Genomic DNA, 26395 nt, shown 5'->3' with positions numbered 1-26395 from the left:
CCATAGCATCCCAACAGGATTACAAAAAAAACCCAACAACTTGAACATAACTTGCAATATGGAGAAAAGTCTCATTTCTTCTCTATACCCCAATAATGGCACATCTGTCCTTAGATCTGAAGACCTGACTAGTTTGAGACTGGCATCTACAAACAAGCAATCTGACAACCTCACATCAAAGACTGGTTAGTAGAGATACTTGGGCTAACAACCACAGCTGACAGATGAAAGCTGGATTGTCCCTATGCTGTGACGGAGAAGAAAGGCTCGTCAGTAGTCACACTGCGCCATGTATTACCTCATTTCACAGGGTTAGTTAGAGATTTCTAAAATAATTAAAGGCTGGTTAAGTACTCTTTTAAAGGGGTCTTCCATCTAATGAACATGAGTTAGATATATTGGCGTTGGTCTGACCAGCAGAACCCTCACCGACCTCCAGATGGGACAAGGTTTCCATTCCTGGTGCATAGCTGGCCATGTATTAGGTTGCTCATCAGTGAATTCTATGATCTGGGGTCTAGGCCTCACATATTTTCTGAATTTTATTGATCTGACTAAAGCTTTCATGTGGGAAAACCTCTTTATTATGCAACTAAGTGAAATGTAAGCTGTTAGAAATGGAAGGAGGAAACATTATCCACTGCTGGATTGTCTTGAGAAGACTACAGAGCACACTTTGCACTTATGATTTCCAGAAAGGTTATAGTCAGATGCCAGAATCTAAATATCTACCATATACATTGTTAATATCAAAGGGGTTTTCCAAGAATTAACTTATTTCCTCCAAAAGCTCTCACTGGGTGATATAAGCTAAGCATTACCTACCCTCCCGCTCTTCTCTTCACCACAGCCTCCAGATATTATTCACTAGCTGCAGTGGTGATGTCACCATTACAGCGCACATCACTGCTGGGTTCAGCGGCTCATACAGGAGGCCGAGTATAAGAGTTGGCGTAGGAGCAGGGGTGGATAAGAGATGCTCGGTTATTTTCATCCAGTAAGATACATTGCAAGGAGGACAAAAAAAAAAAAAAAGTTAATTCTTAAAAATCTGGCATCATAAATGCAAAATGGCTTGTTATTAATCAATACCATTCAAAAATACATAACAATTACATTACCTGGATGGGGTAATTGGGGTTAGGTCTTTTCCCATTGTCTGGATTACTCGTCGACCCCATACCCAAAGGCCAGCACAGATACCCACTCCTCCGTACAAAAGCAACCACACTGGTGTTGACGCATCTTGCATGACTCCTCCTTGCTGGTAAATCAACCACAGAGCAACAAGAGGACCAATGGCATTGCTGTGTGAGGGAAAGAAATCAGAATAATAAAGATTGACAATACTGGAACCGGTCACTAGAGTCAGAGAAAACGGTTTATAAAGCTAGCCGGGGACGATAGAGCGAGTCCTGACTAATTTGGCCTGGTCCCCTGCGCAAATAGGACGATACCTGTCAACCAACTGGAGTAAGACTGGGCAAAGCCAGTCGGGGACTATCGGGAGACTCAAGACTATTTTTTTTTTTTTTTTTTCATATTTGGACGTGCATACCACCCTATACTGTCATTTAGTTCCGTACATGCGCCATCTGGTGAGCGCCTTACCGCACATATCTTTTTACACACTACACATTCTTTTGACAGCAAGCACATCTACGCCACTATGCGTTTCACCTACTCCTTGGATTATATATTGACCCCTTATATTTCAGTTTTTTGCTATATTTCTGGATATTACTTATCATAACCTCATTGTACTTAGTGGATGATGATCTTCCCTTACATATATCCATACTGTTCATTGTATACAATAATTGTTGCATTATTACATATGTTTTGATTTATCATTAATTGGGTGTCTTTGTTTATGTTTTATATATTACTCTGTATTTAGATGGTCCGATCTGATGAAGGCCAATAGGCCGAAACATCACTTGTGGTGAACTATGACAAATGTACAGCACCTCTCACTGATTTTTTTTTAAACCAACTGGAGCAGGGCTGGGCAAAGCCAGCCGGTAACTATAGGGAGAGTCCTGACTAGTTTGGCCTGGTCCCCTGCGCAAATGGGGAGATACCTGTCAACCAACTGGAGCAGTGCAGGGCAAAACCAAATGGGAACTAAATGGGGACCATGCTGGACTAGTAAGGTATCGGTATAGTCCTTGGCTGGCTTTCTCTGAAACGCCATGGAATTTCAGAATAAAATGTACATGGCAGCAATCGCTAGCCAAGCTCTGGTCTATGCGGGCTTGTGATTCGGGCAGAATCTATTGAGTGACAGATTCCTTTTCAGATAAAAAGAACAGCAAATTAAATGACAACCATTAAAAGAAAATACAGGTAAACTAGGCTGTAATTTGTAACCTTTTTGCACAGAACATTTACAATCTACAGCCCACCAGGCCATTCTAAAGAAAGCCTCAGCAGGAGGAAGAGTTATTGTGCACGCTGTCAAGGGAAAATTCCAGGTTTATACTGCTCCCCTCCCACCCCAAAAAATATATATGTGCTTAATCACTATGTAATGAGGTCTTGCAGCTTTCTAATATGCTTTGTGTATTAATCCTACACAGTTTGCAAAATCTGTTTGCGTCATTCATGGTTTATACCGAGAGGCTGAAAACGTGTGTACCAAACTGCACGGTGTCCAGACATTCCTCTGACCGGATGGTTACAATGTGACATTGTAAATAGCATGTATTAGGGGTACTTTGCACGTTGCGACATCGCTACTGCGATCTCGTCAAGGTCAAATCAAAAGTGACGCACATCCGATGCCGGTAACGACGTCGCAACGTGTAAAGCCTAGAAGCACCGATAAACGATCGCAAAAGCGTCGAAAATCGGTGATCTGTGTAGTGTCGGTCATTTCCATAATTTCGCTGCAGCGACAGGTACGATGTTGTTCCTCGTTCCTGTGGCAGCACACATCGCTGTGTATGAAGCCGCAGGAGCGAGGAACATCTTACCTGCGTCCCGCCTGCAATGAGGAAGGAAGGAGGGGGGCGGGATGTTTACGTCCCACTCATCTCCGCCCCTCCGCTTCTATTGGCCGCCTGCCGTCGCTGTGATGCCGCACGACCCGCCCCCTTAGGAAGGAGGTGGGTCGCTGGCCAGAGCATCGTCGCAGGGCAGGTAATTGCGTGTGAAGCTGCCGTAGAGATAGTGTTCGCTACGGCAGCTATCACAAGATATTGCATCTGTGACGGGGGCGGGGACTATCGCGCTCGGCATCGCTACAATCGGCTAGCGATGTTGCAGCGTGCAAAGTACCCCTTAGTCTATTCCAGGTTGGTGATTGTCTAGACTGGACAAAGTACAGCTGTACCCACTACTCAGCTGTGAGCACCAGTATGAGCAAAGCCTCTGGTTGGAATAACAAACACTCATTAAATGACAATTTTTTGCATAGAAATGATAATCAATATGGAACAGGTGTATTGTATATGACCTAGGAATATTCTGTGACCTCCCCATCTCTAACCAAAAGGTAAAGATCTACTGGGCAAGAGGGGACTAGGCCTTAAAGGGGGTGTCCACTACTTTTACATTGAAGGCCTATCCTTAGGACAGGTCAATGGCCAACATCCTGCCTATCAGCTGTTCTCGGTCCTGGCGACGGCAGCTGGAAATGCTCAGGTTTGGAGCTGCTCTGCCTTCAGATAGCGGCCATGGCCAGGTACTGCACATCCGCCTCCCATGCTAAACAATAGCAGAAATCACAGTTTCCTATGAACGCCAGCTCGCAGCCAGAGACGCAAAGACACTGGGGTCATCAGCTAATCCCTGGCTGTTATGACAACCCATTGGTGTGCTGTGATCATGTCACGGGAGAACCAAAGAGAGCAAGGAATGATGGACTCCCCACCGGCGAGTATTAACCCCTTCACCCCCGGCCGATTTTCCTTTTTTTGCTCCTCTACTTCCGAAAGCCGTAACTTTTTTTAAATTTTTCAGTCAATCATGACATGCGAGGGCTTGTTTTTTGAGGAACAAATTGTACTTTTAAATGAAACCATATGCTTTACCATCTAGTGTACTGGGAAACGGTAATAAAATTTCAAGTGTGGAAAAATTGCAATAAAAATAGATTGTTTGAGGTATTTTATTCACTTTATGGTAAAAACTGATGTGTTGGTGTTATTTCAAAGATCAGTACGAGTTTGTACCAATCAGATTAATTGATATTATATATTGATAGAGATATATATATATATATATATTTGATAATATATTATAATTTTGATAATATATATTATATTTTGATAGATCGGGCATTTCCAAATGCGGCGATACCAAACGTGTGTATATTTTTTTTTTAACCCTTTAATTTTCAATGGACGAGAGGGGGGTAATTTGAACTTAGGTTTTTTTTTTTAAAAAAAAACTTTTTTTTTTTTTTTTTTTATACTAGTCCCCCTAGGTGGCTATAAAGATCAGCTCTCTGATCGCTCATTCATTTCTCCCGATCAGAGCAGCACCACTTAGACCGGGAGAAATGCTGATCTCTTGTAACCTGCAGTACTCGGCTGCTTGTTACAGGACCTGAGTCATGTGAGCTACAGTACAGGAGTCATCACGTGACCCTGTGCTACAATGACAACCATCAGATCCACGTGATCACGTCATGTGACTTCCGGTGGAGGCCAGTGAGTATGCGATTACCGCAATCACATTTTGACAGCGCCATTAAAGGGGTTAACAGGTACGGGTGGATAGCGATTCCACTTGTGACTGTAAGGCACACGTCAGCTGTACAAATCAGCTGACATGTGCGTTGATCCACCCTGGCTGCCCGTGGGGATTAACACTGACCGCAGGGGTGTAATATTACTGCCCGTGGTCGTTAAGGGGCTAAGTCCTGCTGTCAAGAGATTGACAGCAGGATTTAACTGATCAACAGCCGCAGGCAGATCTCTGATCCACTCGCGTCTCTGAGACACATGTCAGCTGATCAGATAATGACCCACTGCTTATCTGACTGGCTGCAGCGGTCTCATGCCAGCATCAGAGTCATTACTACTGGAGCCAAAAAATGGACACTAAAACAGCATTGGATGGAGTATGCTTTCTATAACATTTTTGCTTGTTTGGATATCCTTTTAACGTGGCAGCTGCTGGTGTATATAAACTACAGCTATATGGTGAAATGTATGGCATATGGACTTAAGAGGATAGTATTTTTTTTTCTCAAACTTACCCTACATATATTATAGGCAAATAAAAAAGGTTACTCAGTCTGTTCATTATAGTCAATTGTCGATCATGTGACAGCCCTAAAAGAGTTAAACCTATAAAAGACAAAAGTGGTTTCATACCAATGTATGGGACAAACCATTAAAGGAACGTTCGGTCTTCTAAGTAACGTCACCGTGACTGCAGCCTTTCAAAATCCTTACAGCATGCATGATGCACAAGGTCAGGATTCTCTAGTGCTGGCGACAAGAGCGGACAGTCATGTGACTGCAAGTATACTATTTGCGTACTTATGGCTATATTCTGACCTGACGAACGCGGCCTTATTAATTCACTTGTAGTCAGCAAAGCCAAGCACTGTCTAGTCAGCAGTCAACATTTGACCACATGCATGTAAATACCATACTAGTGTTCACGTGACCGCTCGCTCTTCCAGTCAACACCGGAGAATCCCAACAGTGTGCGATGCGCGTGCTGTAAATATTCAAAAGGCTGCAGTCACAAAGGGTGACGGCAGACTTTCATTAGAAAGCCAGACAAGTAATGCATTCTTTACTGGCTTCCGCTTTGTTCTATGGATTCACACATTCCCGTTTCATGTCCTGAATGTGCTCCGCATTGCAAGGATTGATTGATCGAAAGCTTTATATATGCCTGTAAGGTTGGCGACCTGGACAACGGACACCTTTTACCAGTCTGTATTTGGACCATGAAACACGGATGAATGAATATGGCCTTACTGCTATGTAGACATCGTCCTTAGATGCACTATAACACATCATAGTATCTCCAAAATAAAGAAAGGAAAACACAATAATAATGCTAACAATAATCGCTCACCTGACGTCGTTTCCTCCGTGAGCAAATGATCCAAAGCAAGCCGTTAAAATCTGGAGGAAGTGGAAAAGTAAGTGGACTTCTGACTTGTCCTTCTCTTCTTTGTCTTCTTCCAGCGAGTCATCCTGGGGGGGATTGGGATCCGCTAGTTCGGTGGCAAGTTTCATCTCTACACCCCCTTCTTCTGCCTCAATTTCTGCTTCTGCTACCGCATTGCAGTAGCTGGAGTAACTGTCGTACCGTATACGTTTTTTGGAGTAGGCCACAGTATCGCCAACTAACTTTTCGCTGTCCTCTGGAGTTGCAGTGTCAGTGGCTTTGAACATGCTGTGCACAGGCATACCGCAAATAGCAGCAGTATAGCATGTGTAGCTGTTATTGCGTCTCAGCACTCGGTAGTTGTTTTCATGAGGGCGATCATCGGTCACTCGATCTAGATGGATTTTGTGCAACAAGTCCTTGTACAGCCCTGAGTCCTTGTGTACTGTATGATACACATGAACATCACTTTTCATGCTATGGCCTTCGAAACTAAATGTACCATTTGAAATTGGAGATCTAATGGAGCCATTGGTCATTGAAGCCGCTCTTCCTATAAAAAGATCATCCACAGTAGATTAAAGTCACAAAACGCAAAGAAATCTATTTTATACACATTTTATATAAGAAACCAATCAAAGTGAATCTGTCACCAGGTTTTATTTTTACCTAATCTGAGAGCAGCAAAATGTAGAGACCCTGTTTCCAGTGATGTAACTTACTGGGCTGCTTGCTGTAGTTTTGGTAATCTTCTGCTGTGAAAACATTGATATCATAAAACTATCTGCTTTGTAGTCCTTGATATTCAGGAGCCCAATATAACCCCGCCCACATCACTGATTGGCAGTTTCCTGCTTATGCACAGTGTACAAGGCTGCCAGTGTGGTGGGCGGGGTTACATAAAGCTCAGCCTTTAGAGAACTGGTAGATCTGCAGCAGATAAAGCAGTAATTTTATCAAAACTACAAGAAAATAAGTCCACACAATGATAATCACTGGAATGAGGATCTCGGTCTCTAAATTATGCCACTTTCAGATTGGACAGCAAAAAATGGGTGACAGACTCCCTTAACAATATTATAGCACATTAGTATATAGGAATATAAACTGCTAAGTGTAATTTAAATATTTTTATTAGCCTAAATGAGTCTCTCCTATGAATGTCAGCTAGTGGTCTTAAAGAAATGCTTAAACATATACATGGCTGCAAATTGATTTAGCAACCTAGAGAAAAATCAGCTTGGTGTAAATGACCTGGCGAGCTCCTAGACTGCCTCCAATTTTAAAAATGACCAAATGAGTTGGCAAGCTTCCAAAGTTGATTTTCTATATGTACCAAATCAATTTTAGCCATCTGTAGATGGTTCAGTAGGTATAACTTATGTCAGGCTCCCATTAATGTAATGAAAAGTAATAACTCAGAAGTGCTAGAGAAGGAAACTGCTGAACGTCTAATGCACACTATATGAGGTGTACCTAGTTTCCTAAGGGTAAGTGCACACGGAAAGTATTTGGTGCAGAAGTTTCTGCATCATTTCTGAATCTCTTGGCAGGAAAAACGCGTTTTTGCCGCAGATTCTTTCCCATTCATTAGTATAGGTGAAATCTTTAAGCAAAACCGCTTAAAGAACTGACATGCTGCAGAATAAAAATCTGCAAGGAAGAAATACTCAATACTTCAGGATTCTCATTCACTTTGCTGACATCAGAAAATACTTACAAAATAATCTGACAGATTCATTTTTAGTACAATACTAATGTTATCTTTAAATAGAGCTTAAGGAGACCTTTCATGATCAGTAAGTTTTATTGCTCTACCTTATCCTAATATCTTGTAGTAAGCTCAGGAGAATTTAAGAAACTGTTACACTTTAGCGACGCTCCAGCGATCCCACCAGCGATCTGACCTGACCAGCCGGCTCCTGCTCATTCAGATCGTTGCTCTCTCGCTGTCAAACACAGCGATGTGTGCTTCACAGCAGGAGAGCAACGTCCAAAAAATGAACCAGAGCAGTGTGTAACGAGCAATGATCTCACAGCAGGGGCCAGATCGCTACTCAGTGTCACACACAGCGAGATCGCTAATGAGGTCACTGGTGAGTCACAAAAACCGTGACTCAGCAGCGATCTCGCTATGTGAGAAGTACCCCTTAGTGTGACCTAGTAACTAGTCAAGCATATGTAAATACAAAGTGTATATGCACTGCTTCCACCTCCCATCTCTCAGCGTTGGCATCAGTGAAAGTAAATATGAACTGCATTTGCACTGCTGCCTCCATCCATACTCCCTGCCACCTCTCAGCAGTGATAGTGAATGCACTGGGAGGTGGGGGGAGGGGGGAGCAGTGAACATGCAAACTTTATTTACATACACTTGACTGGTGTGCAAGAGACACTGAATTCTATGGAGCTTACAGAAATATAACAGGATAAAGTAGAACAATAAAACTTACTGATACTGAAATGTCTCTGTAAGCCCTATTTAAAGAGAACATTAGTATTGTACTACAAAATAACTTTCAATTTTGAATAATTTATATATAAAAACAGGACTAATTTATCAAAACTGTGTAACAAAAAATGTAGCCTTAAATATTAGAGGTTTTTATTGCCAGGAAAAAAACAAAAAACATCCTATACACACACCAAAAAAAATCCCCTTAGTTGGAAGCTAGCTTTTAAGAAGCAAAAAACATAATTTTGTCGTTTGGATTTTTTTTTTTTGCCGCTATGCAGTTTACTGATCAGATTGATTGATTTTATATTTTGATAAATCGTGCATTTTTGAATGTGGCGATACCAAATGTGTATATATTTTTTTAACCCTTTAATTTTCAATGGGGCGAATGGGGAATGATTTGAACTTTCAGGTATTTTTTATTCATTTATTTTTTTACTAGTCCCCCTAGGGCACTGTAAGGATCGGCAGCCCGATCGCTTGTTCTTTTAGGTAGATCAGAACAGCATTACTCTGATCTGCAGAAAAGCTGCTTTACTCTCACACACGGCGCTCTGCTGGCTGTGAGAGGAACTGACTCATGATAGCTACAGGAGTTATCACAGGACCCTGTGCTACCATGACAACCATCGGAAGTCACGTGATCACGTCATGTGACTTCCGATGGCGCCGGGTAAATGAATGTTTACCGCGGCCGACATGTATAGCGCGCTGTGACATCTGTACAGCGCACTGTGATATTCCACAGCGCGCTGTAAGGGGTTAGCAGGCACGAGTGGATAGCGAATCCACTTATGCCTGATAGCCGCACATGTCAGCTGTTCAAATCAGCTGACATGTGCGAGGATTGCTGCCAGCTGCACGTGGCAGGCGGCAGGGATTAACCTGACACAATCCATGACATACTCAATATGTCATGTGTGGTGAAGAGGTTATATTTTACATATTTAAATTGAAATCCTGCCATTTCTATTGTGGCCACGGATTCTTGTTGTGATCTCAATATCATCACAAGCAGAATTACAATTAAAAAATAGTTACGCTGAGGAATGGGAGAGGCGCAGAAAATCACAAGGTCATGCAAAGCTTGTAGTTTCTAAGTTGACCATTAAAAAGACCCTTTTAATTGGCTGTTGAATGATGAACGCTGGGCGGTTACAGCAAAGCAATTATCAAACATCAATTAACAATGACTTAATACCAGATAGGAAAAAATGGCAGCTCAGACTAGAGCGCTACCACCACAATCATGTACAAAAATAAAAATTTATATATATATATATATTATTTTGTGCGTATATATAATATATATACACACATATATATATATACATATATATCTCTATCTTTACAATCTTTGCCTTTATACATTTTGCTGCAGCATCAATTAAAATAAAATATGCAGGGCTTTTGTAAAAATGTAGAGATTTAATAAATGTTGCAGATTAAGCTGTAAATTGTATAGTAGTTGCATGAAAAAATCCTACCAAACAAACGGCTACCACTGCACCCGACTTTCTTCTTGGTCTTTGAAATCTAGTATTAATCAAGAATAAGTACATAACCCACATACCATATGGTATCCTTGTGCTTCCATTTGCTACAGACTCCGATCCAACAGCAGCTTCAGTAGTAGCGCTAGTTAGAGGCACCACGCTTTCATCATTGCCCTTAGCACCAGGCAACTCTTTAAAGACAGCACTGTCCTCATCTGGAATTTTATCAAGGCTTTCCTCCGATATCCGCGACAAAGCATCTTTCTTTAACCGACCTATAGAAACATCAAAAAGGAAATCCTTCATAATCACGAGAACGTTTGTTCATACAAAGGATTCTGGTTAATACATTTTTAAATTGAAATAAATCATAACATTTTTCTTATACAGAAGCAGGATTTAGGGACAGCAATATCCATAAATATGTTGCCTTGGTTAATAATACCTGCACCCGATTAGGGGATACAGATGCTCAGAGTAGCATCGAATAACAAATCCACAGATGGTAGCCTATATTTACAGTCTAAACTCACAATGGTATGGTGATATTCATTAATACTCTTCTTGTGATGGTATTGCTGAAGCAAACCATATACACTAGATGGCTGTCGTTTGGCAAGCAACCATTCCAGCCAGCTCTTTTATACACAGGAGCGCTCATTTGGCCATGTGTTAACCTGTGTACTCCATGATAGAGCCATTGCAAGACAAGTCTAGTGGCTTGTCTTCGGGAGAAGCGGTTAACAGTCCGAAATTAGACATGTCCAATCAACATCTCCCTTGACAATGAGTTGCCCAGGGACATCATACACATTAGAACATTGGCTCAACCCATCAGTATATGGGGGTAAGGACAAACCTAATTCAATGTATATGGGGGCTCAAAGAGTGTTTTGACAACATCTGGCACTATAAATTTGCTGTATGAGTCGGATAAGCTATCTGATGAAGGCCAAGAGTGTCTTCAGTTTTAGTCAGGTCAATATACATTAGTATACACTAGTGGTGCCCCATTTCATGTTCAGGCCTTTAAAGAAGTACTCCCATCCCTCCAAAAAATTATCCTCTTTAAATACGGCAGTCATATTACAGTATATAGCGTTGTGTACTTACAACTGCTTATTGTGCCCTTCTTCGTTCTTTTCCATTAGGTCTATGATATAGCGTGATTAAAAACAGAGCTTAGAAGGATTCAGCTACTCTATGTAGAAACAAGAAGACTCTTTTCCCTTTAGAAGTCATCACTGCAAAAGTCAAAAGCAGGGATGAGCAGAGGAGCAGCTGGGTCAAGAGGTGAAGGGGATGACTTATGAAGGGAAGAGAGACTTCCTGTTTCAACGCAGAGCAGAGAAAAGAGAAGAATTAACTGGGTAGAAAGTCAAAATGAGCAATTGTAAGAACATAATGCTATATAATATAGTCTTTGCAATATATTAAGACGATAACATTTTTGATGGAGTGCTTCATAAAAAAAAACAAAAAAAAACAAAACACCATACAGCGAGGGTATAGGGTTTGTTTTTAAAATAAGAGCCTATGGGCATGATGCAATGTCATCTATTGGAGGTGTACGTTGGGAAATCATGAAATATACCTCTTATGGACTCTGCAAAATGCAGCATTAAAGACATTTAATTTTTTGAAAATGTGCAATTTGCTAAAGTACAATATTTAGTCTTCTTTCATAGTTTATTGAAATACTTATGATTACAAAGGATACTGAGGAATTCTGGAATTTGAGGTGTAGACATTTACATACAGAAATATCTTAAATATTTTCTGTAAAAACACAACCAAGAAAAAACAAAAACATACTTGCTATTTTCTTTCTCATCCATGGGCAAACAAAAAACCACACTAACAAAGCAAATAAAATGGCAACGCCTATTGATAATAACGCGGTGGCCCACACAGGAAAGGTCTGAAGTCCTAGCACTGAAGATAGAAGGAGAAAAAAAAAAAAGGAAATGAAAATATTAAAATGATTGCCGACAGATTGCTAGAACAACATAGTGTACCTTCTGCATACACATTCGAAGCGGACAGAACAAGGAAATAAACATTGGTTACACAATTATACCAAAGTAGGTAGACTATCGGAACTTCTAAAAAGACAAGTTAAATATAAATCATATAAAATAAATAGATTTGTGTGTTTTATTGACTATGTACACTGATGCAAGGCTGTACAAAATGCAGTGGGTAGGGTCAAATTAATGGAGCTCAATACTGGATGTAGTTTTCCTGTCCTAATCAGCCATTGTTACGATATTAAAGGGGTTGTCCACTACTTGGACAACCTCTTCTCATCCCCTGTTTGCCCGCTGTAAAAATAAATAAGTCTATACTCAGCTCTGGTGCCAGCAATGTCTGAAGCTGCGTTACCAGGGCCCACTTGACACTTTTGACACATAAGCACTGCGAACAATCACCGCTGGCTTCCTTCACCCCTCCGTTGGACGTTTGAGCAGAAGTCAGCACAGTGCTCACATCCTGCTAAAACAAAATCGAAGGCGGGGAGACAGATGCCAGGCCTGATGGGTCGCGGGGCCTGCAGGTCATAATGTCACAAGGGCCCCAGGAACGTGGCTTCAAACATTGCTCGAACAGCAGCAGCAGCACCGGAGGAGAGTATAGTCTTATTTATTTGTATAGGGGGATGAGTAGGGATTGTCCAAGTAATGGACAACCCCTTTAATGGTACAGGATTATTAAATGTGCAACCATTACTTACATGGGGCCCCAGTGAATAAAATGGAAAATACATTAATGGCAATTGTAGCAGCATAAAATATCGGTAGTGCCCGTAGTCCATTGGGAACTGGATCCTCCTGCAAGAGCAAAAAATACAATTTTACTGTGTAAATAAAGCAAATATTAAATCAGAAAAGGCACACAAAGTAAACATTAGTCAAGCTAGTGGAACATGGGGTGATCCTCATCATACACATAAGGGCAATTCTATATGTTCCATATATTATATGACACACAATGTTGCAATAGGGATCTAATGTGTCACGAAGCCAACATGGTGCAGCAAGGCAGAGACGTTATTATGGTTTCACCATGCATTTTTTTGACAGGACAATTTGGTTTTCAATGTGCTTCATCTGTATACGTTGTGAGAATGCAAATTGGGACAAAACAATGTTTTGCATGCCTAGGAAACACACTATCACATGATTGCCTATGACGAACATCCGAGTATCCAAATAATAGATGTTTACTGGAGTAGATTGTTCCTAGGCTGACGGAAACCTATAGAGAGCCTGTCAGGTGTAATATGCACCCAGCACCATGAGCAGTTCTGGGTGCATACTGCTAATCCCTGCCTAACCATCCCTGTATACACTAGAACCACGAGCAGTTCTGGGTGCATACTGCTAATCCCTGCCTAACCATCCCTGTATACACTAGAACCACGAGCAGTTCTGGGTGCATACTGCTAATCCCTGCCTGACCGTCCCTGTATACACTAGAACCACGAGCAGTTCTGGGTGCATACTGCTAATCCCTGCCTGACCGTCCCTGTATACACTAGAACCACGAGCAGTTCTGGGTGCATACTGCTAATCCCTGCCTAACCATCCCTGTATACACTAGAACCACGAGCAGTTCTGGGTGCATACTGCTAATCCCTGCCTAACCGTCCCTGTATACACTAGAACCACGAGCAGTTCTGGGTGCATACTGCTAATCCCTGCCTGACCGTCCCTGTATACACTAGAACCACGAGCAGTTCTGGGTGCATATTGCTAATCCCTGCCTAAATGTCCCTGTATACACTAGAACCACAAGCAGTTCTGGGTGCATACTGCTAATCCCTGCCTAACTGTCCCTGTATACACTAGAACCACGAGCAGTTCTGGGTGCATACTGCTAATCCCTGCCTAACCGTCCTGTATACACTAGAACCATGAGCAGTTCTGGGTGCATACTGCTAATCCCTGCCTGACCATCCCTGTACACACTAGAACCACGAGCAGTTCTGGGTGCATATTGCTAATCCCTGCCTAACCGTCCTGTATACACTAGAACCACGAGCAGTTCTGGGTGCATACTGCTAATCCCTGCCCAACCATCCCTGTATACACTAGAACCACGAGCAGTTCTGGGAGCATACTGCTAATCCCTGCCTAACCATCCCTGTATACACTAGAACCACGAGCAGTTCTGGGTGCATACTGCTAATCCCTGCCTAACCGTCCCTGTATACACTAGAACCACGAGCAGTTCTGGGTACATACTGCTAATCCCTGCCTAACCGTCCCTGTATACACTAGAACCACGAGCAGTTCTGGGTACATACTGCTAATCCCTGCCTAACCGTCCCTGTATACACTAGAACCACGAGCAGTTCTGGGTACATACTGCTAATCCCTGCCTAACCGTCCCTGTATACACTAGAACCACGAGCAGTTCTGGGTACATACTGCTAATCCCTGCCTAACCGTCCTGTATACACTAGAACCACAAGCAGTTCTGGGTACATACTGCTAATCCCTGCCTAACCGTCCCTGTATACACTAGAACCACGAGCAGTTCTGGGTGCATATTGCTAATCCCTGCCTAACCGTCCCTGTATACACTAGAACCACGAGCAGTTCTGGGTACATACTGCTAATCCCTGCCTAACCGTCCCTGTATATACTAGCATAGATAAAGAGATCTTTAGAAAAAGTATTTATAAAGATTTTTTTATCATATGCTAAGGAGGCTAGTGAATAGTCGCAAGGGTGTTCGTTCCCTTAGTTAGTCAGCCCCCTTATGTTGTGGGCGTGCTTACATGCTAAGAAACTGGATTTTGGCTCAGTGTGCATAATTAGAAGTCCTGAACTTCCAGTCATGTGTACTATGATGCTGGGTGTATGGGTCCCGGCTTCAAACTGATGTAGTACGCATGACCGGAAGTCTGGGGACATTCTGATCATGCGCACTGAGCCGAAAACTAGCGGTGGCAGCAGAGGTGAGACTGACCATCCTCTGACGCTGAGCATTCACAAGCATGTTAGCACGCCCACAGGGGTGCGCTAACACGCTAAGAGGGCCAACTAGCCAAGGGAACTAACACTCTTGCGACTAGACCCTGGCCTCATTAGCATATTATAAAGAATCTTTAGAAACACTTTTAGATCTCTTTATCTATGCTAGTGTATACAGGGACGGTTAAGCAGGGATTAGCGATATGCACCCAGAACTGCTCGTGGTTCTAGTGTGTACAGGGACGGTTAGGCAGGGATTAGCAATATGCACCCAGAACTGCTCGTGGTCCTAGTGTATACAGGGACGGTTAGGCAGGGATTAGCAGTATGCACCCAGAACTGCTCGTGGTTCTAGTGTATACAGGGACGGTTAGGCAGGGATTAGCAGTATGCACCCAGAACTGCTCATTGTCCTGGGTGCATATTGCATCTGACAGGTTACCTTAAACTCTTGTCTATGTTAATGCTACTCTATGGGAAAACAATGTCTTACTACAGACTATGGCCCAGCTTCACCATTGCCATTTCGCCAATTTTCTGGAGTCATTCTCTCTATTTCAATGGCTTTAGTATTTGTGCCTTATTCTCTATATGTGCAACTTTACAAAAGGATTTGCAGCATTTGGTGCTGAAAAGTCGCAAAAATCAGCTAAAGACAAAAAATTAAGAACATTTTTTTTTTCTAATTTTGTGCCAAAAGTGACTTCGTGAAACCGTAAAGGATGAATCATGCCCATTGTGTATTGCTAACACTACTTTGGTCGCTTAGTCACAATGCTGCAGAAAATAGAAAGCCGTGAAGAGGGGAAATGTAATCTGTATCCCGAAACACCATTTAAACCATTCCGGTTAGCAATTTTGTTTTTTAATATGCCATAACTGATACAAAAGTAGAAGGACCACAGACGATCGCACATGTATGAGGTAGGGGAGGACATCCCAAATAAACACCATGTTTGCATAATCTGTCAAACTGGGGAATGATTCCTCACTCCAGAGAACAGGCTTTCCCTGCTCAGTGGCAGCGTGGTATTCTAGGCTGCTTGGGGTAACTGCTCGGTCACGAGGACCCATTCACAAACGCAGCTTACCCCCTATATCACTACCGCAGGCAGTTTGGAACTTGTAAGTGATGCAACATAAATACGGAGATTTTTTTTAAAGGGGTTGATCCATGAATAAAGTACATTATAAATCAATAAATAATAAGTTTCACAATTTGATGCATTAAAAAAATGATTCTGTGCTGAGAAAACCTCATACATAAGCTCCGGCTATGTACTGTGTAATGGCGGGTCTAATTATAGGAACATTGGGTCTGATCATACTGCATCTCCTGGGCCGCGGCGGGGAGGAAGCAAGAGTATATAGATAGGACAACATAGGATCGTAGCTCCTGCTTTCTGTGAGGTAAAACATTTCCTGGTTTGTCTTAAACAATGTTTTACCTCATAGAAAAAAGAAAAAAAAAATTATCAGCTGCGACTCCATGCTGCCCTGTCAGTAAATTCTTTTGTATTCTTCTCTGGTCAGCAACTATATGTTCCTGCCCAATCGGACACAACAGCCATTACACAGAACATAGCAGGGGCACCTTTATAACCTTTATAAGATCTATCACAGATTTTATTTTTTTTTTTTTAAACTCAAACAATAGTGGAACTTATGATTCCAAGATCTAATGATTAAATGATAAATGAAGAAAGAAAGGGGTTAACACCGCACTGCCAAATTGAGTGAAGCTGGAGGTTGTTGAAGAAATGATAGTGATTTTATTCTTCTACACATTTCATAGCTCCTTCTTCAGGACAAATCACTGATGTACCTTCTCAAGCCTGAAGAAGGAGCTGTGAGTCTGAAACACGTAGAAGAGTAAAATCACTATAATTTCATCAATGAATTCCATCTTCATTCAATCTGGCAGCACGGTGTTAACCCCTTTATCAGTTATCACATCATTGACAGTCATTATTCACACAGTAAGCTTTCTATAGTGGTTCTGGCTTTTCACAACTACATCAGGTGAGCAATTCCCTGTATTCTACTTATCCGTCCCCACCGAGATAAGACCCTTTTCTGCTCCTTTGTCTTTCTGGCATCTGCACTTAAAATCTATTGATTTATATGTACTTTGTATGTGGGCCAACCCTTTAAAGCGCCACACTCGAGGGCTCTACGGCCATGCTTTGATAAGATACATCTAGGCAAAAAAATGAAATTACAGCTTGCATTATAGACTGGAGCTATGATTAGTTTTACCGTTGGCATTGAAAACTGCTGAAAAATCCCCTACGGCTCAGGTGTTTATAGCAGTGTCATTGACATTTCAGATTCTGTCATGTTAAGTGGTCCCCATGCCAGAAGCCAACAGATTTCAAGTCAAAAGATACAGCGGATCCTGCAGTGTTTTGTGGCCACGGATTATAGCAGAAACCACAAAGCAAGTATGAACAGTCTGAGTTCCATTATAGTCATTACAGAAATGCTAAACTTATAAATGAATGATGAACGTAAACATAACCACACGGATCAGTCTGCTGGATTTTCTGCAGAACTGATGAAATGGATGGAACCAACAATATTGTAAATGCAGTTCTGTGCTCAAATTTGGGCAATAACTCAACATCAGTGCTCAATTTTTTAAAGGAGATAATTATATTTCTAAAGGGTAAAATGGTGTCAACAACAGTTTGAAGTGCAAAAAGAACTGGGTGGTCAAAAATGTAAACAAATATATTTCTGGAGGCCAATAAATTCAGCTGATCCAACAGAGTCCAAAAATGCAGCAGTGACCTGGTTCACATGTCATGACATCTTAAAGTGGGGCAATTCGCAGAATTAAACAATTTAGTATGTCTGCCATATATCACATAAAAAGATTTATATGTGGTTATTTAGATATTGTAAAAATACGGAAGTTCATACCTTACTTAATAGATCTTAGACCTGAAGAGACTGAAGGGTACCTTTGAAAATCTATGCAGGAATAGTAGTATAATTGTTATTTAAGGTTTTCCTGTCAGCAGGGGTGTCCATAGAAATCATGGGGCCCCATAGCAGAGGTTCTAATTGCCCATATAGTATGCTGCACAGCCCATAGTCCTCCATATAGTATAATGCACAGCCCATAGTCCTCCATATAGTATACTGCACAGCCCATAGTCCTCCATATAGTATACTGCACAGCCCATAGTCCTCCATATAGTATAATGCACAGCCCATAGTCCTCCATATAGTATACTGCACAGCCCATAGTCCTCCATATAGTATACTGCACAGCCCATAGTCCTCCATATAGTATAATGCACAGCCCATAGTCCTCCATATAGTATAAGGCACACCCCATAGTCCTCCATATAGTATACTGCACAGCCCATAGTCCTCCATATAGTATACTGCACAGCCCATAGTCCTCCATATAGTATACTGCACAGCCCATAGTCCTCCATATAGTATACTGCACAGCCCATAGTCCTCCATATAGTATACTGCACAGCCCATAGTACTCCATATAATAGAATGCACAGCCCATAGTCCTCCATATAGTATACTGCACAGCCCATAGTCCTCCATATAGTATACTGCACAGCCCATAGTCCTCCATATAGTATACTGCACAGCCCATAGTCCTCCATATAGTATACTGCACAGCCCATAGTCCTCCATATAGTATACTGCACAGCCCATAGTCCTCCATATAGTATACTGCACAGCCCATAGTCCTCCATATAGTATACTGCACAGCCCGTAGTCCTCCATATAGTATAAGGCACAGCCCATAGTCCTCCATATAGTATAAGGCACACCCCATAGTCCTCCATATAGTATAAGGCACACCCCATAGTCCTCCATATAGTATGCTGCACAGCCCATAGTCCTCCATATAGTATACTGCACAGCCCATAGTCCTCCATATAGTATACTGCACAGCCCATAGTCCTCCATATAGTATAATGCACAGCCCATAGTCCTCCATATAGTATAAGGCACACCCCATAGTCCTCCATATAGTATACTGCACAGCCCATAGTCCTCCATATAGTATACTGCACAGCCCATAGTCCTCCATATAGTATAATGCACAGCCCATAGTCCTCCATATAGTATAAGGCACACCCCATAGTCCTCCATATAGTATAAGGCACACCCCATAGTCCTCCATATAATGTAATGCACAGCCAGTAGTACTCCATATAATAGAATGCACAGCCAGTAGTACTCCATATAATAGAATGCACAGCCCATAGTCCTCCATATAGTATACTGCACAGCCCATAGTCCTCCATATAGTATACTGCACAGCCCATAGTCCTCCATATAGTATACTGCACAGCCCATAGTCCTCCATATAGTATACTGCACAGCCCATAGTCCTCCATATAGTATACTGCACAGCCCATAGTCCTCCATATAGTATACTGCACAGCCCGTAGTCCTCCATATAGTATAATGCACAGCCCATAGTCCTCCATATAGTATAAGGCACACCCCATAGTCCTCCATATAGTATAAGGCACACCCCATAGTCCTCCATATAGTATGCTGCACAGCCCATAGTCCTCCATATAGTATACTGCACAGCCCATAGTCCTCCATATAGTATACTGCACACCCCATAGTCCTCCTTATAGTATAAGGCACACCCCATAGTCCTCCATATAGTATACTGCACACCCCATAGTCCTCCTTATAGTATAAGGCACACCCCATAGTCCTCCATATAGTATACTGCACAGCCCATAGTCCTCCATATAGTATAATGCACAGCCCATAGTCCTCCATATAGTATAAGGCACACCCCATAGTCCTCCATATAGTATACTGCACAGCCCATAGTCCTCCATATAGTATACTGCACAGCCCATAGTCCTCCATATAGTATAAGGCACAGCCCATAGTCCTCCATATAGTATACTGCACAGCCCATAGTCCTCCATATAGTATAAGGCACAGCCCATAGTCCTCCATATAGTATACTGCACAGCCCATAGTCCTCCATATAGTATACTGCACAGCCCATAGTCCTCCATATAGTATAAGGCACACCCCATAGTCCTCCATATAGTATAATGTACAGCCCATAGTCCTCCATATAGTATACTGCACAGCCCATAGTCCTCCATATAGTATACTGCACAGCCCATAGTCCTCCATATAGTATACTGCACAGCCCATAGTCCTCCATATAGTATACTGCACAGCCCATAGTCCTCCATATAGTATACTGCACAGCCCATAGTCCTCCATATAGTATACTGCACAGCCCATAGTCCTCCATATAGTATAAGGCACACCCCATAGTCCTCCATATAGTATACTGCACAGCCCATAGTCCTCCATATAGTATACTGCACAGCCCATAGTCCTCCATATAGTATACTGCACAGCCCATAGTCCTCCATATAGTATAAGGCACACCCCATAGTCCTCCATATAGTATACTGCACAGCCCATAGTCCTCCATATAGTATAAGGCACAGCCCATAGTCCTCCATATAGTATACTGCACAGCCCATAGTCCTCCATATAGTATACTGCACAGCCCATAGTCCTCCATATAGTATAAGGCACAGCCCATAGTCCTCCATATAGTATAAGGCACAGCCCATAGTCCTCCATATAGTATACTGCACAGCCCATAGTTCTCCATATAGTATACTGCACAGCCCATAGTCCTCCATATAGTATAAGGCACACCCCATAGTCCTCCATATAGTATAATGTACAGCCCATAGTCCTCCATATAGTATACTGCACAGCCCATAGTCCTCCATATAGTATACTGCACAGCCCATAGTCCTCCATATAGTATACTGCACAGCCCATAGTCCTCCATATAGTATACTGCACAGCCCATAGTCCTCCATATAGTATACTGCACAGCCCATAGTCCTCCATATAGTATACTGCACAGCCCATAGTCCTCCATATAGTATAAGGCACACCCCATAGTCCTCCATATAGTATACTGCACAGCCCATAGTCCTCCATATAGTATAAGGCACAGCCCATAGTCCTCCATATAGTATACTGCACAGCCCATAGTCCTCCATATAGTATAAGGCACAGCCCATAGTCCTCCATATAGTATAAGGCACAGCCCATAGTCCTCCATATAGTATAAGGCACACCCCATAGTCCTCCATATAGTATACTGCACAGCCCATAGTCCTCCATATAGTATAAGGCACAGCCCATAGTCCTCCATATAGTATACTGCACAGCCCATAGTCCTCCATATAGTATACTGCACAGCCCATAGTCCTCCATATAGTATACTGCACAGCCCATAGTCCTCCATATAGTATAAGGCACACCCCATAGTCCTCCATATAGTATACTGCACAGCCCATAGTCCTCCATATAGTATAAGGCACACCCCATAGTCCTCCATATAGTATACTGCACAGCCCATAGTCCTCCATATAGTATAAGGCACAGCCCATAGTCCTCCATATAGTATAAGGCACAGCCCATAGTCCTCCATATAGTATAAGGCACAGCCCATAGTCCTCCATATAGTATACTGCACAGCCCATAGTCCTCCATATAGTATACTGCACAGCCCATAGTCCTCCATATAGTATAAGGCACAGCCCATAGTCCTCCATATAGTATACTGCACAGCCCATAGTCCTCCATATAGTATACTGCACAGCCCATAGTCCTCCATATAGTATAATGCACAGCCCATAGTCCTCCATATAGTATAATGCACAGCCCATAGTCCTCCATATAGTATAAGGCACACCCCATAGTCCTCCATATAGTATAAGGCACACCCCATAGTCCTCCATATAGTATGCTGCACAGCCCATAGTCCTCCATATAGTATACTGCACAGCCCATAGTCCTCCATATAGTATACTGCACACCCCATAGTCCTCCTTATAGTATAAGGCACACCCCATAGTCCTCCATATAGTATACTGCACACCCCATAGTCCTCCTTATAGTATAAGGCACACCCCATAGTCCTCCATATAGTATACTGCACAGCCCATAGTCCTCCATATAGTATAATGCACAGCCCATAGTCCTCCATATAGTATACTGCACAGCCCATAGTCCTCCATATAGTATACTGCACAGCCCATAGTCCTCCATATAGTATAAGGCACAGCCCATAGTCCTCCATATAGTATACTGCACAGCCCATAGTCCTCCATATAGTATACTGCACAGCCCATAGTCCTCCATATAGTATACTGCACAGCCCGTAGTCCTCCATATAGTATAATGCACAGCCCATAGTCCTCCATATAGTATAAGGCACACCCCATAGTCCTCCATATAGTATACTGCACAGCCCATAGTCCTCCATATAGTATACTGCACAGCCCATAGTCCTCCATATAGTATAAGGCACAGGCCATAGTCCTCCATATAGTATAAGGCACAGCCCATAGTCCTCCATATAGTATACTGCACAGCCCATAGTCCTCCATATAGTATACTGCACAGCCCATAGTCCTCCATATAGTATAAGGCACAGCCCATAGTCCTCCATATAGTATAAGGCACAGCCCAAAGTCCTCCATATAGTATACTGCACAGCCCATAGTCCTCCATATAGTATAAGGCACACCCCATAGTCCTCCATATAGTATAATGTACAGCCCATAGTCCTCCATATAGTATACTGCACAGCCCATAGTCCTCCATATAGTATAATGCACAGCCCATAGTCCTCCATATAGTATAATGCACAGCCCATAGTCCTCCATATAGTATAAGGCACACCCCATAGTCCTCCATATAGTATACTGCACAGCCCATAGTTCTCCATATAGTATACTGCACACCCCATAGTCCTCCATATAGTATAAGGCACACCCCATAGTCCTCCATATAGTATACTGCACACCCCATAGTCCTCCATATAGTATAATGCACAGCCCATAGTCCTCCATATAGTATAAGGCACACACCATAATCCTCCATATAGTATACTGCACACCCAATAGTCCTCCATATAATATAATGCACAGCCAGTAGTACTCCATATAATAGAATGCAGCCCCCATAGTACTCTATATAGTATAATGGACGGCCCATAGTCCTCCATATAGTAGAATGCAAAGCCCATAGTCCTCCATATAGTGTATAACACAGCCCAAAGTCCTCACAGTATAATCCACCCTCCATAGTCCACCATATAGTATGATGCACAGCTCATAGTGCTCCATATAGTATAATGCACAGCCCATAATCCTCCATATAGTATACTGCACCCCCATAATCCTCCATATAGTATACTGCACCCCCATAATCCTCCATATAGTATACTGCACCCCCATAGTCCTCCATATAGTATAATGAACCCCCTTAGTCCTAAATAGATTATAATACACAGCCCATAATCCTGTACCATGCACACGGGCCTCAGAAGAAGGAGGATGGAGATCAAAGCAGAGAAGAGGCGCCAAATCTGAGAGCAGCGACAACCATCGCACCGGACCGCCCTGCTAGGTGAGTATTATAAAAAAGTGTTTTTTACGTTATACAGAGTGACTTGGGCTCATATATAGCATTCTGGAATACTGTGTATAAGAATTAACTGGTGGTGGCCACAACTTACAGTTGCCAAATCTGGTGACAAGTTCCCTTTAAATCACCACTCCAGTGTTTAGGTTTCTTTTCAGCACTTGAGTAGTGCTTTAAATGTAAGTCCCATGCCCACTGTCATATACTCACCTTCCGGTGGTTTCACCATTTTTTGGTGCCGCTCCTCCCGATGAATCCATGACATCACCATCACAGGACTCTTGCAAGCAATCCGCTAAAGCCAAAGATTAGCTGCAGCAGTCACATGTCCGTGTGACAGGGTGTCATCACCGCAGCATTAAGCCCAGATCAGCAGGTTACCGGGCACTGAAACAAGCAGCAGGGAAGCAGTGAGGCGAACAGTGTGCTTTCCAAGCTTTTAAAGCCTGAGCATTGTCTCAAATATGTCACCTCTTTAAATGTTCACTTTGACATGGATTGCAAAATTGTGCACTTGTCAACATGCTCAATCAGATTCTGAGAACAGAAATCAATGCTGACAACCTTTGCTAACATTTGGTCAATATTTTAAAACATGACCCAATTTATGCTTCTATTGAAAATCTTTACTTTATGTGGCGTCTGCCAACAACCTAATATGTCTGAATAAAGCCCAATTTATAGTTCTTGGAAGGTGATTGTGTCAGACAGCTATTTGTGGCCAGAGTTAAGAGAAAAGCTAAACTTTCTCCCTATAAAAACTGTTACCATCACAATATTAACATTTCTTTTATTCTCTACAAGAGATATATATATAGCGCATTAAAATCACCTGAAATTGTCCCTCTGAGTGATTAGGCTGTCATTGCCTACATCATCCACACAACCTGTGAAATCTAGCCAGGAGCTCCAAATACTAGAATCCAAATCTTTCCAGAAATGTTGTAGAGAATCAAACATACAATACTGCAGTGTAAATTACCTCTCCAAAAGCGCAAAATAAACCACTATATACCCTCTTTAAAGCGCCAAATATAGCACTGCAGCCTAAAATTTCTTACAGGAGGCACCAAAACACCAGTGTGGCACAAAATACCTCCAAAGAGGAACCAAATCCCACAATAGTGTTAATTACCTCCCTAGAAGCAACAAATACCACATTGCAGCACAACATACCTCCACAAAAACATCGCATGTATACCTCAGTGCAGTATAAATTCCTACCTAGAAGGGTCAAAACAACATTACCCCCCCCCCCCCCTTTTACAACCATTCTCCATCAGCAGCAGTGTCACCCTCACCATCTCCAACCTTGCTCTATGGAAGCAACATTATTTCCCCTTTCCCAAACATTCCCCATCAGCAGCAGATTTGATCTCACCATTTCCAACCTCGCTCCACTGGCAACAACATTATATTTCCTTCCCAACCATGCCCCATAAGCAGTGTCGACCTTTCTATTTCGAACCCTACTTCTGTCAGCAACTGTATCCCCAACATCGCTCAATTGGCAACAACAGTATCCCCTTCAGCAGCAGTGTAGACCTCACCATTTCCAACCGCGCTCCACTGGCAGCAACGGTATTTGCCTTCCCAATCATTCATCGTCAGCAGCAGTGTCAACCTTCCCATTTCCAACCTCAGTCCACTGTCAGCAACATTATCTCTCCTTCCTAACCATTCTCCACAGCAGCAGTATCAACCTTTCTATTTCCAACCCCACTTCACTGTCAGCAACTGTATCCCCAACATCGCTCAATTGGCAACAACAGTATCCCCATCAGCAGCGTAGACCTCACCATTTCAAACCGTGCTTCACTGTCAGCAACAATATCCCCTTCCCAACCATTCAACAGCAGCAGTATCAACCTTCCTATTTACTTCACAACCCCGCTCCACTGTCAGCAACAGTATCCCCTTCCCAAGCATTCAACAGCAGCAGTATCAACCTTCCTATTTACTTCACAACCCCGCTCCACTGTCAGCAACAGTATCCCCTTCCCAAGCATTCAACAGCAGCAGTGCCGACCTATTTCCAACCCCGCTCCACCGTCCGCAACAGTATCCCCTTCCCAACCATTCAACAGCAGCAGTGTCAACCTTCCTATTTCCAACCCCGCTCCACTGTCAGCAACAGTATCCCCTTCCCAACCATTCAACAGCAGCAGTATCGACCTTCCTATTTAAAACCCCGCTCCACAGTCAGCAACAGTATCCCCTTCCAACCATTCCCCATCAGTGGCGGTGTCTTTCTCCTCATTCCAAACTCTGCTGCACTAGAAGCAACATTATCGACCTCTCTAACAGCAGCATTTTCTCCACTTTCTACTCTTGCGCAACTGGCAGCACAATTGTGCTCCTTTCATAGTCTACTCCCCCACTGGAAGCGGCATGGTCAGCCTTCCCACCCATTCCTCACTATAGATTGCAATGTTCATCTTTCGTTTGGTAGTGGAATTGTCCTCCTTCCCACCCTTCCCCAGAAGACAGCAGCACTGTACGCCATACGACCCAACGATTGTATTTCGGTCAATACCTTGCATTACAATTTTTTAATTATAAGATGAACCAAACAGGAACAAGGAAACTGTATATTGGAAGGATCTTGTGGGCCCACGCTTGTTTATTTGACAAGCATTTAACCATTTGGAACTTATTCTTGGCCACTCTACATCATATTGATTGGGGAATTACACACTGCAGTGTTCTGTGGACATTGTGTAAGTGTTCGCATGTTAGTTACACTTTCTGACCGTCATCACCCCTTTACATAAATACAATGGTGGGAGAAACATTTTAATACATTATCATTAGCACATTTCATTCTTCTTTTGTTGACACCCGAGACTTTGCTTGGTGCATCTGTGGGGACATCACATGTTAATAATAGG

General features: G+C 42.6%; 1 protein-coding gene across 5 annotated transcripts in view; it reads right to left on the bottom strand.

Annotated features, from left to right (window-relative positions):
- The window catches only part of SLC20A2 (solute carrier family 20 member 2), a 122614-nt gene that overhangs the window by 9773 nt on the left and 86446 nt on the right, over positions 1–26395 (bottom strand). For all 5 annotated transcript variants that reach the window (XM_075352429.1, XM_075352428.1, XM_075352433.1 and 2 more), the window contains exons 5-9: positions 12770–12866; positions 11851–11970; positions 10113–10310; positions 6046–6634; positions 1122–1307 (exon numbers count right to left, since the gene is read on the bottom strand). In XM_075352429.1, the coding sequence (XP_075208544.1) occupies positions 1122–1307; positions 6046–6634; positions 10113–10310; positions 11851–11970; positions 12770–12866 (1190 nt within the window). The remainder of the gene's footprint in view (positions 1–1121; positions 1308–6045; positions 6635–10112; positions 10311–11850; positions 11971–12769; positions 12867–26395) is intronic.

The sequence above is a fragment of the Anomaloglossus baeobatrachus genome, chromosome 1 (assembly GCF_048569485.1).
Source record: "Anomaloglossus baeobatrachus isolate aAnoBae1 chromosome 1, aAnoBae1.hap1, whole genome shotgun sequence".
Lineage (NCBI taxonomy): Eukaryota > Metazoa > Chordata > Amphibia > Anura > Aromobatidae > Anomaloglossus > Anomaloglossus baeobatrachus.
This window is presented reverse-complemented; position numbering and strand designations above follow the sequence as displayed.